General features: G+C 40.7%; 1 protein-coding gene across 1 annotated transcript; it reads left to right on the top strand.

Moving 5' to 3' along the window:
• Nucleotides 1–4,800: 4,800 nt before the first annotated feature.
• Tma16 (translation machinery associated 16 homolog) lies at nt 4,801–17,208 on the top strand. Its single transcript, XM_023714735.1, has 7 exons — nt 4,801–4,931; nt 8,493–8,605; nt 10,662–10,699; nt 11,293–11,377; nt 12,405–12,553; nt 15,500–15,542; nt 17,000–17,208. The coding sequence occupies exons 1-7, from the start codon at nt 4,929–4,931 to the stop codon at nt 17,181–17,183; spliced, it is 615 nt and encodes a 204-aa protein (XP_023570503.1). The 5' UTR covers nt 4,801–4,928; the 3' UTR covers nt 17,184–17,208.

Here is a 17,208-nt window from a genome sequence, read left to right as displayed (position 1 = left end):
ATTTGGGAGAAGCTTTTGACAGGTTGGTACGTGTTAGAGTAGAAGTCTGTGACTCTTACCTTCAAAAGGCAGGAGTGCAGAGAGGTCACTACCCAGAAGGAAGAAAGAAGAGGATCTGAGAGGGAGCGGCAGAGGGGGCCAGGTGTTTAAATCATGTCACTCAGTATTGTGGTAGGACGTCTGGCAGAAGAGCCTGAATAGCTGCTCGAAGTCTCACAGGCTGCCTTAGCCTTGGCATCCTCCGCTAGTGGAGCCGGGTGCGCTCTCTCACGGTAAGCAGACTTTTTAAGCAACATTTACAGGGATTAGATCTGGAAAACTCTGAGTTTGGTCTTGGCAGTCACCATTGTTTGCGCAGCACACGCACTGCATTCGGCATGATTTAAAGCAGAGGGAGGATGGGAGTAGGCTGGGCACGGATGTGCCATTATAAATAACGGACGTGAGCGTCCACAGATCTTGGGGTCCACATACAAGCATGAACGTGTGCAAAGTACAAATGTGGAGTATGAAGAATAATCATAAATCAAACCCCAAGGTAACCACCGCACAAGCAATATTCCTGGTACTTATGATGGTGTCTGTAAAAAATGTAGTCTTACTTGTGTTGCCTAATTTTGTAATATATATGGAAATACGCTGTTCATATATTTCTGCTTCACTTCTGTTATGATTTAGAATTTATCCATGTTCTTTAACCTAGGTGTTATTTGTTCACTTTATTGCTGCATAAAATTTACTAAAATTCATTTTTCAAGTGTTTTATTAATGAACAACTAGTTTCCTTCCAATTTTTCCAATTTGGGTTAGTATTATCAACACTGTTTTGAATGATTTCACTAATATGAACAATGCTTGTTTTTTTTCTTTTTTAAGTACCAGGGATCAAACTTGGGACTTTGCACTTGCCAGGTAGGCACTTACGCCACTCCCCACCAGCCCTTGAAGAATACAATTATACTTATTTGTATAATATGAGAGACGTGTGTTGGAGGTTTTCTAGGGAGTGTGTGTGTGTGTGTGTGCCCATGTGTGTTTCAAGATATATAACATTTATGACATATACCATATATTGCTGTTGGCCTAAAGGATGTACACATTTTAACTCTCTAAATAATACCAAACTGATTTTATATGTGATTAAATGGAAGTTTGTTATTTAATGTCAGAAATAAAAGAATGATGCCATCTACTACTATTTCCAATTTGATCATACTAAGGAAGTTCTGTTCTATTTTTATTCATGTGTATTTATAAAAATCTAAAAACTTTAGCTTTTAGTTTTGATGTGGATAAATTTTTTTTTTCTAGTACCGGGGATTGAACTAAGGACTTTGCATTTGCCAGGCAGGTACCTATGCCGCTGAGCTATATCCCCAGCAAATGTGGATAAGTTTTAGAAACTACTTTTAAAAATGATGAGAGCATTCAAGTTTTCAGTGACTTTTGTCAGTTTTGACATAATATATTTTCAACTCTTGAGTCTTGATTAATGGGGTCCTCTCTCTCTCTTTCTCTCTCTCTCTTTCTTCTCTCTCTTCTCTCTCTCTGTCTGTCTTCATCTCTATCTCTCTTTCTTTTTCTCCCCTGCAGGGATTTATGAATTTCAATATCCTTTTGTAAAATTCCAATTTCAGCTTTTCTATTTTTCTAAATTATATATAATATTTTCATATTTCAGTAATTTTTTTCTGTTTTTGAACTAGCCTGTCTGTTCTGAATTTATTGTTTTTGGGTTTTTTTTTCTTTTCCAACTTGTTGGCATATGGAAATTTGATTTTTAGTTTTCTTCTTTTCCAACATGTAAGTTAAGTGAGATAATTATTCTTCCGCATGCATCCCACTAATTTAGATACTTAGCACTTTTGTTATTGTTTAGGTAAAATTATTTTCTAACATCCATTCTTCCTTAGCTCTTGCTTTATTTAGATGTATAATTCCTTTTTTCCCTTTTCTTTCTTTCTTTCTTTCTTTCTTTCTTTCTTTCTTTCTTTCTTTTTTGGTGGAACTCAGGATTGAGCTCAGGCCCTTGCACTTGCCAGGCAAATGCTTATTCTACTGAGCTATCTCCCCAGCCCCTAGATGTATAATTCTTAATTTCTATGAGATATTCTATGAGGATTTCTATGAGATGTACTTGAATTTTTCTCCTCTTTTCTAGTTGTTAGTTTCTAGTTTACATTGTCATAAGATGTATCCAAGTCAGTAAGATTTCAGTCCTTCCAGATTTGCTTGCACTTATCTTACTTGCTCACCCAATGTGCAATAAACTTGTTAACTGTATCGCACATATATGTGAAGTCTTGCTGCACTTGTAAGTACTTGAAGCAGAAAGCTCTATAGATTTGTTAGGTTAGACTGTACTGTGGTTTTCACAATCACAGTCAATACTTCATCTACTTATTCTTTTAATTATTGAAAAAAAAATTAAAATTCTCACACAAGGTTTTGGTTTTTTGTACTTGTCCTTGAAATTGTATCAGCTTTTCCAATACATATCTTAAGACCATACTACTAAAGATGAAAATGAATTTAAAATGGAAACTTCTTGATTATTAGGTGATCTTTTCTATGCTAACATTATTTGAGCTAAATTAAATTTGGCATAATCTTAATATACCTATGCAGCACTCTTTTAGTTAAGATTTGATTAGTGTACTCCTTTCTATGTTTTTCCAGTATTTAAAATGAAATATATGTGTAATATATTTTTCCAGTACTGCAAACTGAATATGTGTGAAATATATTTTATCCTAATACTGGGAATTGAACCCAGAGTCTTCACAGTGAACTATATCCTTAGTCCTTATCCTTTTTATTTTGAGACAGGGTCTTGTTAAGTTGCTCAATTACCCAGGCTGGGCTTGAACTTCTGATCCTTTGACCTCAACCTTCCTGAATGCTAGGGTGACAGATTTATTCTCTCTCTCTCTCTCTCTCTCTCTCTCTCTCTCTCTCTCTCTCTCATTTTAAATTAAGGGCATTTAGTCCATTACTATTTTAATGGACTTAAACATGCTATATTTTGTTTTTTTCCTCTGCTATCCCATGTTTCATTTTTTTCTCTGTTACTTCCTTGGCTTGAATTATCTAAGTATTTTTCACTTTATTTATTTTCTCAATGTGTAGTCTCTATAAAAATTTTATACCGTTTCTCTTTATTTAGTGGTTTTCTCAAATTGCATACATATTATTACATTGATATCTAACATTAATCAGTACTTAACCCTACACAAATTCAGCACACACACACACGTTACTGTATGTTTGTTAATAACACACGCACACTATTGTGTGTTTGTTAAGAGACAGGAAAATATCTCTAAATATTTCTCTTTCAGGATAGATAAGAGTAGGAAGGAATTTTGTGATCAGGATGAAGTAGAACTGAAAAATAAAAAAGATCGGAAGAAAAGAGACAGGAAAATTGCAGCTTTAAGTTTGTACTTTTATCATCTTGTCCTCCTCATCCTTGGACGCCTGCCCTCCCTTGTGAGTCTGCGCTCCTTTGACTCTGCTTAATAAATGTACCTATCCTCCCAGCGATGTGTCCTGAAATGCTTTTGCATGACAAACGTGGAGGGATCTACTCGATAGAGAAAGTGAGTTGAGGTCCCCATATGTCCTTGGAGGGACTTCCTCGGGCTACAGTCAGTGGCAAAGAGCAGTAACTAGCGCAGCCAGATCGGCTACAGTGAGGATGTAATGCTTCACAGATTGGCAGCAACATGGAAGTTAGGAGGCTGACTTCTCTGGATCAGCCTTTGGGACGAGTTAGTGTAGATTCAAGCTGCTTTCTAAACGCTCCAGTTCATTTGGAGTCCTCAGGAGAGCACTGTCACCACAGAATATACTGCAAGAATGACTTTCGCTGGGTAGATTAACACATCGTGCACATTCACACACTTGAAAAGTTATGTAAAAATGTCTTGCTCCTAGATTCAAGAACCTACTGGCCCCACATTCTTATTTACAATTTGAATTTCTAAAAGATATATTTATTAATTTAACTCATATACCTTCACACCTGTCTAAGAATACCTAGCTTCCTCCTGCTGAGTGCTTTGTCTCATGCCTAGTTTTCTTATTCAGAAATCTTCCATCATTTCTGAAAGAGGAGGGACCACCACGTGTCAAACAGCTTGCCTGCCCACCCCACCGGCCTTAGGGTTAGGGTTTCTTCAGTCCTGAAACGATTAGAAATACTCATTTATTTTTCACGCGCCCCTGGAATGTGAGCTGAGTGACAGGATGAACACTGCCCGGGTGCCCTGCTGTCAGGCACACAGTAGACATCCAGTAAATGTTTACTGAACGAAGTTACACTCTGGAATTCTACCCTGCTGTGCAGAAACAGAGAAACAGGGTTGGAAGGGGCCCTGACTGTGAGGAAGGAAGGGGCCTTTTGGGATAAAGAAACCAACATCAGCTCAAGAAAAGCCTTGCTCGAGGTGAGACAGTACAGGGAAGCCGGCTGCAGGAACAGCTGAGCCGGGGCATCTCCCAGCCAGGCTCCAGGTTGGGTCCAGCCGCTGCAAGGCCAGACCTTGAGAGGAAGCCCATAGTCTGCAGGATTGCCCGCCGCTGAAGCTGGCTCGGGGCAGAGGCTCGCGGTCCAGCGTGGGGCCCAACGCGACTGGCGGAGCGCAAGGCGAGCCCGGGAGCACAGTTGAGCTCCCCCGCCCAGCGCTCTAGCCGGACCAGCTACAGCGAGCACGGGCTTTAAAGTTCAGCTCGGACGAAAAAGACAAGAGCTCGGTTTCCGGGGACGATTCAGGCGGCGCTCTCGCCCCGCCCCTTCCGGTTTGCGGGCGTCTGCGGGCCCCACGTGTGTTCGGGCTGGACTGCGCGCCTGAGAGCCGTCGCTCCCAGTCGCGGGCTTGCGGGGTCTGGGGCGCGGGGTCCTCGGCGGCCTCTGGGACGGCACCATGGTAGGTACGGCACCGTCCCACCTCCGCGGTCCTGGGCTGGGTCCGCGGGGCTGCGCTGGGGCCGGAGGCTGGGAGGTCTGGGAGCCCGGGCGGAGCGGGTCCCGTCCCCGCGTCCCCGCGTCCCCGCGTCCCCGCGTCCCCTGCGAGCCGGGCCCAAGCTCGGGGCGGTCGGCCCGCGTGGCATCGAGGGACGAGCGCAGGGATTCGCAGCGTAGGAGAAGGCAGGTCGTTGGGAGACTAAAACGCGAGGCAGCCTCGGAAAGCCTTGAAGCCGCGACTGTGCGGGGGAGCGTCGGTGAGCTGGACGGTGAAGTGCTGTCCGAAGCGCCGCCTCTCGCTGCCTGCCTGCCGGGCGCTTGGGAGGTTTGCTTAGCGCGGTGCTCTGACCCTGGCTTGTGAGGCCGTGCTTCTTCTCGAGGTGAAGTACCTCGGGAGTCCTCTGGGCTGATTTGCGAGCGATATCTAAGAAATTCCAGGCTTTTTAAAATTCAGTGTTAACCTTCTGTGTGGTGGCATGGTCTTGCCAAAGGGTTGCCTTAAACAGGAGGAGTTTGAACAAAGTTTAAGCCAAGAAGAGTCACTTTCTGTCTCCCACCTGCTTATTTTTAGTGCTAGGCCAACGTGACGGAAGACTTTCCTGTAGGAGCAGTTAATTTAAAGAGAAGTAAGCTCATCTTGTCAGGCTAGACTTGAGCTAGAGTTGTACTGCTTCATAGGCTAACATTTTGTTGAGAGGGTTTTATTTTACTTCAGTTTCTCCCTATTGAAACATTTTTTAAAATTTTCATGAAAATGTTTTGATGTATGGTCTTACTGTACATATTTGTGTTTCATAAATAAATTATAAGGAATCGTAAGTACTTTTTAAGTCAGGATGTAAGTCCAATTTCTTTGTAATTTCTTTGTGCTAAACCTTGAAAGTTCTTTAGCTGTAATCTTGTAGAGCTCTGAGGACGTTTTCACACTCAAAGCATGCCAAGATATTTTTTTTAGTGAAAGGTTTTTTAAAAGTCCTTAACGGTACTTTTTTAGATGTAGATGTTTTGCTGAAACCTCATGACTGAGTCACTTCATTGTTAAGTTTTTCTTTTTCTAAGGGTTTGTGAACTTTCTTCATTGTTTGAAACCATTTTTCTTGTTAGGATCTGTAGGATCAAGGTCACATTTTCAAAGAGTGTACCTCTGCTTTGATTTCTAGGCCTTGCATTCCTGTGTAACAAGTTACCATAAAATTGAGTGCCTTAAAAGAGCAGCCTGTGGCATCGCAGCTCTGTGAGTCCTGAGCCAAATGCTGCCTGCCACGCTCTGTCAAGGTTTCTCAGTCCAGCTATATCCGTAGCTCCAGAGTACGCATGGGAAGGACCCATTTCCAAGTTCACTCATATGGTTCTTGGTCATATTTAGCTTTTCCTGGACAGCTGGACCCAGAGCCTCAGTTCTTTATTGAGTGTTGGCTGGAAACTGGCTCGAATATTCATCCCATGGGTTTCTCCAGAGGGCAGCTTGCTACATGACGCCTGGTTTCCATCAGAGAAACCAGGTGAGAAAGAGAGAGGAAGGGAGGGAGGTGGAAATCCGGCTTGCACACCAAATTTTGGAATTGACATTATCCAGTGTCATTCATTGAGAGTGAGTTAGTAGTTTGGTCTCACACTTGGAAGAAATTAGGCAAGGGTGTGAGTATCCGGCGTTGGGCTTCCTTGGGTGCCATCTTAGTGGCATTTTACCCCACGTTGCAAAAGGTTTTTTTACTTGATTTCTCTTAATAGACTGTGTTTAAAGAATTCTTAGCCCACTTCCCATTTGTCCCTTTACCCCCACACCTTGTGTGCAGGAATACAAAACAATGTATCTACTATGTTTTTATGCTTTCCTTTTATGCTTTGTTGTCAGCCAACTTCTAGTTTAACCTTGAGCTTCAGACTTAGACATCACTTCTCTATTAGATTTATCAAGTAGTGAGCAGAGTATTTAATGAATACTTTTGAAGGAATGCATGTGTGAATGTGGAATGATGGCCATTTTAGTTCTGCCCAGAGAGCTTTAAAAAGGATGTGACTTTGAGCTGCATTGTGTCAGTGGACAACTGAGGGAAAGAATTCCTAAAAAACGGCAGTCTCAGAAAGTTAAGAGCTGGGTGTAGTAACCCACACTTGTAATCCCAGCACTCAAGAGGCTGAGGCAGGACGATCACTGAGTTCAAAGCTAACCAAGGATACCTAGTGAGTTTGAGGTGAGCCTGAACTGCATAGGGAAACTGCATATCAAAGAAAATAAGATCAAAAGTTAGGAATGGCATGCTGTATTCTGAATTTCAGTAAGAAGAGGTGGAGAATCTTTTGTGAAAGGATATGAGATACAACACTGGAGAAGCAAGTTGGAGGTAAATTGATTCTCTATTGAAGATTTAAAAGCTAGCAGAACTCTTAGCAGAAAGGGATTTTATGGGATTAATGTTACAGGAAGAGACTCCATGATTTTGGGGAAAGGACTAGGAAGGAGAACGCAGTGGACATACTGAGCACAAGGATTAAATTAATGTAAATGGCAGTAATTTTCAAGAGACAATCCTATGGACACTTGACTTTTTTGATGAATATATATATATATATATATTTTTTGTGGAACCAGGGATTGAACTCAGAACCTTGTGCCTGCCAGGGAAGTGCTTATTCCACTAAACCATCTCCCCAGCCCCAGGATTAGGTATATTAGAGGCTGCCAGCTGTCCCCTACTGTATTTCTTTTCTTCTATAGCAGTGGGTTTCCTTTTTCAGAGATGATTATTGTATCTATTCATTTCTTTATAAATACTGTGACTTAGCTTTGGTCAGTGGGAGGTGAGCAAAAGAATCTGCAACTTCCCAGATACCATTCTTCTTGAAGGGTGGGAGTTTGCTTTCCAGTACTTTCTTTTCTGTTCTCACAGACTGGAGGGTAGGCCCAGTATTAGGCCATATTGTACTATGTTGCAGGCTGTCTCCCAGCAAGATAGAAGGACCTTGGATCCATAAGGACCTTGACAAACTGTCTCCAGCTTCTACTTGTTACGGAAGAGAACTAAACTTTATCTAGGTTCAGTTGTTATTACCTGAGATTTCCATTACAGAGAGCAGTAGCTGATTCTTAAATAAAATGGGTGGGATAAGGTAGATACTTGTGAAGAAATTTTAAAAAAGAAAAAAATTGAGATACCTAATTTGGACTTGGTTCCCTGCTTTAAGACTTACGTGGGAGAATATTTTATCCCTCTTTAGATTTGCTAATTTCGAGATACATTCTATTATTTCTTTCGATCCTAAATTCCAAGGATAATGAGCCCAACTCTGACCTTGCTTATTGACTGCCCATTGTCTTCCATGTGCAACTTCTGTAGTTAGACTCTCAGCAGTAACTAATTTTCCACTTGAAGGAAATTTACAGTTGAAGAGCTGCATTTGTTAACTGTCCATGTCTTATGTTAGTATTTCTGGCTCACTGTATTATTGCTCTTAAAATATTTATAAAAGCAATTTTTTAAGTAGTCATTTAATGTATCTGATTATATATGTTGTATTTTAGCCTAAGGCACCAAAAGGAAAAAGCACAGGACGAGAAAAAAAAATTGTCCATCCATACAGTAGAAAAGCGGGTCAGATTACAAGAGAGGCCCACAAACAAGAAAAAAAGGAAAAGTGAGTATCTTTTTGCCACTTGCATTATATACTGATAGAAATCCCTTGTGCACATTTATCCTTCAAACAAGTATTTCTGTTTTTTTCTCTTCCTTTAGCAAGTATTAGATGAGTATGTTCTCTAATAAGGAAAAACTGACTGACTCTACTTTTATAGAGCTTAAACCAGATGAGTAAATTTAAATGTGATGAGTACAGTGAAACAAAATTAGGATTATGGGATGCGGAGAGTGGGAGGGTTCTACTAGAATTGTCTTGGGAGGCACCTCAGGAAGTTACAGAGGGCTGAGAGATGGTAGGGATGCTGCTGTGCTGTCATGTGCTGGACCTACATGGTGCCTGTGCTCTGTAGATGATAAGGGACAACAGGAGATTTTGGGTCTCCCGTTCAGAGGGTGAGTTAAGGATGTCAAAAATTAGGGAGCTGTTGGCACCTGTGTGCTATTTCAGACTTCACCTAATGAGTACCACAGGAAGGGGAAGGCAGCCGAGGAGTTCCAAAGGCCTCAACAGGCAGAAATTAGAAAGGAAGAGGATCCACAAGTGAGATTCCTTTGGTTCATGCTTTTTGCTTGTGATGTTGGGCTTAGAACGTATGTTTTCAGGTATATTCGGAGTTTTATATGCTCATTATGGAAACAGCATTATAGAAGCATTATGGAAGAAAAAACAAGCGAGAATAACAAGCTTGTCTCATATAATCTGCTCTAAAAAAGTTCTGTTACTGGCTTCTGTTTCAGTAGAAAGGAGCTGATAGTAATTCTCCTGTTTGGGCAGTATTCTAAACCAGCAGGGCTTCCCTTTTTTTCTCAGCTATTTTTAAAGAAGCCAGCATCATAACAGAAGTCATGATATCAGAACCAAACACAGTTTTAGTTGTTTGTAGCATATTTTATGGCTGTGAAACTGTGGGTTTAGTCCTATATTAGCAGTCAGTGTTTTGAGCGGCAGCATCTGCGATCATGAATTATACTTTAAATGGCAGTGTGGTCATGAATAGCATCTTAATATGCTGTTGACCGACTCCCTGCTATAGACCAGTACTTCCAGTAAGACAGAAATGCTGCATTGCATGTTTTCAAAAGACATTTGGTGACAGCACACCCAGACAGTTGGAACAGCTGCTCGTAAGATAATACAAAAGGTAGCAGTAGGACTTAATTTGAACTTCAGATAATGTTGCTTTTTAGAAATAAACAGCAGTTGATGCGTGTTATTGATTCATAAGAAATTATACCATACTTTGTTAGCTTAGAACCAAAGCAGTTTCTGGCTCTGAAATCCTAGGAGCACTTAACTAGGTGCCTCAGGCTCACAATCTCCCCAGGCTGTGCTCTGTGTATTGCCTGAGGTTGCATCCACTGCAGAACTTGAGACAGATAAGAGATAGGCTTTGCTCTCTTAGCTGCTAGCAGACTTCAGGTCTGGCTGTTAGACTTTGTTGAGGCAGGCAGGTGGATGGTGGGGTTTTGTTCAGTGCTGTGTTCCCAAGGCCTAGCCTGAACTCTGGTGAAGATTAGGTGTCCATTGATCTCTTGAATTAACAGATTTATAGAATATGAACAGTAGGCATATTACCTACACTGCTTTTGAAAATAAAAAGATTATTTTCTGTGTTGTAATTCTTCTCAAATTCATAAAAAGTAATCATACTTTGCATTTTGAAGGCTAAAAGATGACAGTAGTGCATTTTGGTTGGTAACATTTTATTTTCAAGAGCATTTATTACTCTTTTGTGCATAAATTCTGCATATTGCAGAACCTATATTTATAATCTAATCAGGATTCCATTTGAATTTTCAAAGCTGGTTTGTTCTATGAGCTTCTTTCATCATTGAAGAACTAAAAATGTATTGTAATAACATTTTGTTCCAGTGATTTGAAAGAAAAGCAAGTGTTCCATATATTTGTGCTTTTACAGTTAATTTTATAAGTGTAAAAGAATGATCTTTGGATTTAAATTCTTTGGGGAGTTTTTTCCTTTTGTTTTTTTTTTGACAGATTTCTAAAACTTGCTTTGGGAATTTGCTAACATACATACAAATTTTCTTCCAAGATTGAAGAATGAAAAGGCCTTACGTCTCAACCTCATTGGTAAGTAGGTTTGCTTATTTAAAATTCTGATGTAGTAAATTATTACCTTCTACCAAAATTTTTTTGGGGGTCTCCTAGTGAAATATTCTTTAATATCACACTTGATTAAAAACCAAATGAAGCAAATCATTAAACTTTGAGATGAAATAATGTTAAGGATTCCTAGTGTTGAGGCGGAGATTCAAAAGTAGTGACTGTGAGGTCTTAGTGAGCTAAAGCTGCTTGAAGCTGCTTCTCACATCTTTCACTAGGTAAGAATGCAATGATTCTAAGCAGGGTATGTCTATAATGGCGAGGGCCATTTTTTAACCTGTATTATTGAGAAACTTAACTGAAAATCACCCCCATGGTCAGCTTTGCTCACAGCTGCATGGTCTTTGCTATTAATAACTTGTGTAGTATCTGCCAGCGATCTTATGCTTAATGTATTTAATGTTGTGGCCCTGGGTAGATTACTTGGAGTTCACACAGAGGTTTCCGCTTCACAAGGTGGTACATTTTGGTTGTGTTTTAAGCACACTGATGCTGAGAATTATGAGTCTTTGGTTAGAGGGTGACTTACAGTGCTAAAATATTTTGGTCCTTGTTTATAGGTGAAAAACTGCAATGGTTTCAAAATCAGCTGGATCCCCAAAAACTGAGATACTCAAAAAAGGATGCTTGTCAATTAATTGAAAGGTAAACAGTGGGTATATGATGAGAAAGGACCAGAAAGGGTAGCTTTTCATCCTGGTTCTTGGGAGATATTTAAAGCTCTACTCTGTATTTGTAGAAAAGCAAATGTGCTTTCTTTTCGGAAAGACTGGGGGTTCATATTCTGGCTTGACCTGTGTAGTAGGTTTGTAATCTTTCTGCACCTGAGTGTGGTGGTTATCTCAATTTTTGAGATCAGGAAAGATTTCCTGCCGAAGTGTCATTTACCTTGTCATGCCTAGGTAGGGTTGGTTAGCAGATCTGGGTGAGGTCATTTGAAGAGTCACTGGCATGAGAAAAGTGTGTGAAAGGCTCAGAGATGAGAGCGAAGGTGACACACCCAGTGACCCACCAAACGTTTACATGGCTGAATAGCAAGTGCAGGGAGGACACTGTGGCAGGTATAGTAATTGACAACTGGCTGGTGGACGATCGTCTGTATCAGTGTAAAAGTTTGGATTCTACCCTCCCTGGACATCAGGTGGGAGAGACTTTAATAGTAGGCACCTAAGGTGAGCATATTTAAACTTCAGGAAGGTCACAGTTTTGAGAATGAGGAAAATGCACTGAGAAGGAACCAGGGCCCTGGCCAGGAGGCTTGGGAGGCTCTGCTAGCAGCCAGGAAAAAGAGAGGAGCTGTGTGAAGAGAAATACAGTTTCTTTTTTTACTGAACACTTAAATGTAGAGTACAGGGGAGAGGGCAGTCAAGGAGCACGCCTGTGAACCTCGCATGTCAGTTAGATAAATGGTCATATTTCCCAGGTAGGCAGCATAAAAGGTGGAGCAGGTTGGTGAAGCCGACAGGGGATGGAGAGAAGCGGTAGATGGCTGAAGATTAAGGTTCTCAGGTGAGCAGATAGCAGCTGTGGGGCCACTGGGTTAAAATAGTGGTTAGGTTATCAGGGGAAGGTGGTAAGTGGTCTGAGGTCATGGGGAACCCTACAAATAGAAAAGTTACAGAACCAAGGTGAACTGGTAAGTTGTGACTTCAATCATTTTCATACATTTCAGGTACTTAAATCGGTTCAGCAGTGAGCTGGAGCAGATCGAGTTACAAAACAGCATCAAGGACAGGCAGGGAAGGCGACACCATGCCCGGGAGACCATCATCAAGCAGACGATGGAGCGTGAGCGGCAGCAGTACTATGGCTATGGCTTTGGTGTGTGTTCTCTGTGGTGCTTTTTTCTGTCCTAAATACACAGTAGTACTGAATTTGTAATTCATATCAAAGGTTTAATTTCCCTCTATTGATTTAGCTTAATTCTTTTCCTTTCATTTCCTTTCCTAAGAGTCATATCTCCCCCCATGTTCCCTAAAAAACTATTTTGAAGCAGTGACGTCATTTTCTCATGTCTATTATAAGTTTCACTTTTCAGTGGGTACCTAATTTGCTTTCTTATAGAGTTGTTAATACTGATCTTTAACCACATCTCTGTTTCTTTAGAGTAGACACTGTGTTCTTGTCATTTGTGTAATTCTTGTTCTACTTCATTACACTTGCAGTCATTCCTGAAAAACTTTAGAAATCAAGATTATTCTCTTAGCATTGTAGCTTGTTAAATTAATTCCTTAAAATAAGTGTATTACAATTTGGCAGTATCACCTGATGAAAGCCACTTACTAGGAAAGGACACCAAGACATAGCCATGAACTGGTAGCTACCCAAACCATGTGAACTGCAAGTAGCGTTTGATTAGTTTACTAGTTGTCATTAAAAAGAAAGCAGCCTGGTGCTTTTAACTGAAAACTGCAGATTTCTTGTGTCCTTTAAAAAAGATGACCCAGCCTCATAATGTCCTGTATCCTCGAGAATGTCCTGGTCCAGCTCCTTCCTTCATTCACATGTCTAGCCTGGTCCCTGTGGGCATTTGTGTCATGGAGAAAATAAATTAATATTTAGAAGCGAAACTAAAATTTTTCAAGTTTTATTAAAAGCAGGGTGAAAGTGTTGGGCCTAATGAAAATCTGTGGTTGTACTAAGAAACTCCAAAGTGGATGGCAGTTGCTTTTCATTCTTAAGAAGTTTATTAACTGTAAAAGCAACCGAGAGCTTTCTAAATAAGTGATGGAAAGTTTTATAACAAAATCTAAGTCCTGCTTTCTTCAAAATGAGAGCAAAATATAGTATACCTACTTCTGAGTGGTTCAAAAGTTTAGTGATATTTAACGTATGAAAGAGCCCGACACAGTCCATAACAGGAGAGGGTGACAGGAAAGCTTCAACCAATTCTGTGTCCTTGTTCACCTGTTTTACCTTCTAAGAGTATAAATTTGAGTTTATTTATTTCCTTGTATTTACTTACTCTGAACCCTTTTAGTTAGACTTCGTCTCCACCACTCACCGAAAGTCCTTGGCCCTGATGACCTTTAGTTGCTAAGCAAGCAGTCACCCCACTGGGCACGAACTCTCAGTCACCCCTTTACAGGATTTGGTGCAGACACCAACTCAGCTGCCCTTTGCAGTTCAGTTTGGTGTGGAGAAGCCTGACCGCTGTCCACCTGCCCCAAATGAGGGCAGTTTTGGAAGCTGGACCTTTGCTCAGTTGCTTTCCTCTTTGCTGATGCAGAGTGCCTCACATGCACAGTTTCAAGGACAGGTATGGTTTTTGCCCTCAGCTTTCAGTGGTTTCAGTCTGTAGTGTGCTGGCTCCGAGGCAGGAAGGGGCTGACATGGGAAAGCTGCTCACCTCATGGCAGCCAGAAAGCAAAGAGCAGTGAGAGGAGCTGGCGAGAGATGCTCGCTTGTAGGTGCTGCCCCTCCTATCAGCAGATGAGACATTCCTAATCCAATCACCTCGGAACACATGAGATTTGGGGGGCCATTTTAGATCTAAATCGTAACATCTTCCTTTTGCTAAACTGAAGTGGCCTACTTCCCTATCCTTGAGGGTGTTTTTTCTATTTATACCCACCCATAAGTTAATCATACTCAATCCCATAGTTTTAAAAACAGCTAACAGAAAAAAAATCCTTTACAAACAGCTGACAGTGTCCACCTCAACTTGTCAGTCTGAACTTGTCCCTAGAGTTTCAGACTTGACTTATCAAACTTGAGTTTCTCAAACCCTCTATGTCAGAAAGCAAAACTGCTTTTCTCCTAAAACTTGCTCCTCTCACCTAATTTCCTTCCATGGAACCAGCACTTGCACTTTTGCTCAGATTTGAAGCCCTGGAGTTGCTTTCATAACCACATCCAGCCCATTGGCAAAATACCCCATGGCTTTCACTTCTCCCATTATCTGTCTAGCACAAGCTGTCTTCCTCTCAGCTGTACCAGATTAAGTTCAGCAATAATTAACAGAGCACAGTCAAGTAAGATGTGTGTTTGTGGCAGGTCTGGTAGCGTAGATGTGTGTTTGTGGCAGGTCTGGTAGCGTAGCTCACCCAAGCCTCTGCCAGTTCTGCCAGGGTTTATTCCAGAATCAGGCAGTGTCTGCTGAAAGATGTGTGAGCCCTGACTCACGAGGGTAGAGGTACATGGGAGCACGTCACCGATTCTGTTTGAGGAGAGTAAATGTGAATATCCTCTGTGGAATAATTATTTCAGGCTCATTTTATTATGCTTTTAAAAAAATTCTTCTGTGTTTAATGTATAACTTTAAATAGCCAGTCCCTTGTCATCTTATGTTTTGAAACTCTTGGAAGGGTCAGCGTGAATGTGTGCCAGCTCTGTGTCACTCAGGTCGGTGCTTCAGCAGTGTTTTCGGGCTCATCGCTTAGGATAGATTTTCCAATCATGCAAAGAAGAGAAATGCCCATTTTAATATACTTCTAGAAATACTGTTTTTGTACTCCTTAGATGTTTCAAGGTAAAATATTGTTTGAAAAAAAGTATACTTTCACTGAGAGAAAATACAAAACTCCCTGATGTGTATTGTTTTATTTAAGTTTTTACTAGAATTTATTTTTAATAGCTTTCTTGAATTACTTTTTTAAATTCTTCATGCTTGCCAGATTTTTTATGCTAAGAATAACAGGGCTTCCTAGTTTTATTTTCCTTTGGATATTCATTGTTGTTATTTAATATCTGAAATAATAAATGAAGAAACTGTTAAGTGATGGAAGGTAGAAGTTGCCAATGGCTGTAAAATATTTTCTTTCGCAGAGATTCCGGACATTTTACATGCAAGTAGTCTGAAAACTTTTAGGTAAGTGTCCCTTTTATGTTCCCCTGAAGTTGTATATGAAAGACTTGAGGCATAAGCTTCCTTTTTATGTAGATGTTAGAGATGAAGAAAAATCAGAGCGTTTTTTTTTTTTTATCCATTTTTCTTATTAGACAATGTAATAGTTTTCCACAGTCCCATTTATTTGGAACACCTGTATACTGAAATAAAGATAAAGTGCTCCCCTTGTTTTTTTCAAATATAATTTAGTATTTTAAAGGTATTGCTATTCCTTCTCAGTTCTTTTCCTTTTTTTGAGATAAAGGCACACCCCTGATTCTTCTGCGCCCCCTTGTGGAGGCGATGGGTAATGGGAAGTGAAGAAGGAGCCTTAAGTCAGTCCTAACCTCTTGCTCTGGTGGTCTCTGGTTGTACCCTGTAACCAAGGAGACCACTGCAATTAGAGTTTCAGTTTTTTAGGTTTTGAGCATAGATTCTCTGTCTTTATTTTATTTTCTGTATTTGGGACAGGGTGTACAGGGTCTCACTATATAGATCAGACTTGCAGTGATTCTCCTGTTTTCAGCCTCCCAAGAGCTGGGGTTACAGGCGCGCCCAATCTCCATTGCAGTATCAGTGTGCCCCGGGAGTGGGGGCGGCACAGCAAGCCCCAGGATCGAATTCCCAGCCCCTGCACCTGCCCCAAGAAGGCACTTTAATTTGCTGAGCTATTTGGCCAGCCCTGATTCTCTGTCTTTAAGAGGGCTTCTTATTAATCATTTTAGTCTTCACTGGACCATGTTAAGGGACCTGAGGCTCTTTAATTAAAATTAGACACAATCAAGTACAAAATATATTACTTATTTCTGAAACAAGGCATGTCCTGCCTCTTCCAAATAAAGGCAGAAGTGAGAGAAGAGATGACCATGGTCTCTTAGTATTGCTGGATAATTTGGTTCTCAAAAGTCTTGTTGGTCCGAAAATACTTGTGCATAAATTGTCACAGAACATGCTGAAATTGAACAATTGGACATTTTCTGTTACAAAAATAATGATGATGTGATTACTGAAATTACTGCAGTGTACCATTGTGTGTAAAAAGGAAAACCTTTTCTGACTGTTTTTGGTGGATTTTTGAGGGTGGGACAGTGTCTTCTTTTGAGAGTTCGTGTAGCGCGGAGGAGATGTTCAAGTCAGAGCAGGGAAAGGAGCAGAGCTTTATAGTCATTCCTGCCCAGTATTTTTCTGTTTACTTTTGAAATTTTGAATATGTGGGATTCACCGTGCAGGCTTTGCTGCGTTAGTGCAGATAGAGAGGAATGCAGTGGGCAGAGAAAAGGAGAGCCAGGTTTCTGGGGATGCAGATGTATTAGTTATTTCAAGTACATTTACTGTCTGTTGTAAATTTATAAAGTTGCTACTTTCAGTTGTACAAGTTGACTGACTTCTGCTTTTTCAGTTCAGTTCCTGCCAACACCATATTCTTTTGTTTTGTCTAGAGAATGGGATTTGGATCTGAAGAAATTGCCAAACATTAAAATGAGAAAACTTTGTGCTAATGATGCAGTTGCTAAGAAGCACAAGAAGAAAGCTCAAAATTTAACGATAGACAAAGATTTAGGGCAATTGGAGCTGAAAGGGGAATCAAGTGACTCTGATGAAGCAATGACTCCTGTGGCCTAATTATCCTGACTTGATTTGAAAATCA

This window comes from Octodon degus, unplaced genomic scaffold (genome assembly GCF_000260255.1).
Source record: "Octodon degus isolate 3935 unplaced genomic scaffold, OctDeg1.0 scaffold00036, whole genome shotgun sequence".
Classification (NCBI taxonomy): domain Eukaryota; kingdom Metazoa; phylum Chordata; class Mammalia; order Rodentia; family Octodontidae; genus Octodon; species Octodon degus.
The sequence above is the reverse complement of the archived record's forward strand: the minus strand, read 5'-3'. Positions and strand labels throughout refer to the sequence as shown.

What these genes read in the sequence shown, in the direction of transcription:
- Tma16 (XM_023714735.1), top strand. An exon ending in AAACAAGAAAAAAAGGAAAA is followed by an intron (nt 8,606 to 10,661) that starts GTGAGTATCTTT and finishes TTTTCTTCCAAG; the next exon opens with ATTGAAGAATGAAAAGGCCT. An exon ending in GCTTGTCAATTAATTGAAAG is followed by an intron (nt 11,378 to 12,404) that starts GTAAACAGTGGG and finishes CATACATTTCAG; the next exon opens with GTACTTAAATCGGTTCAGCA.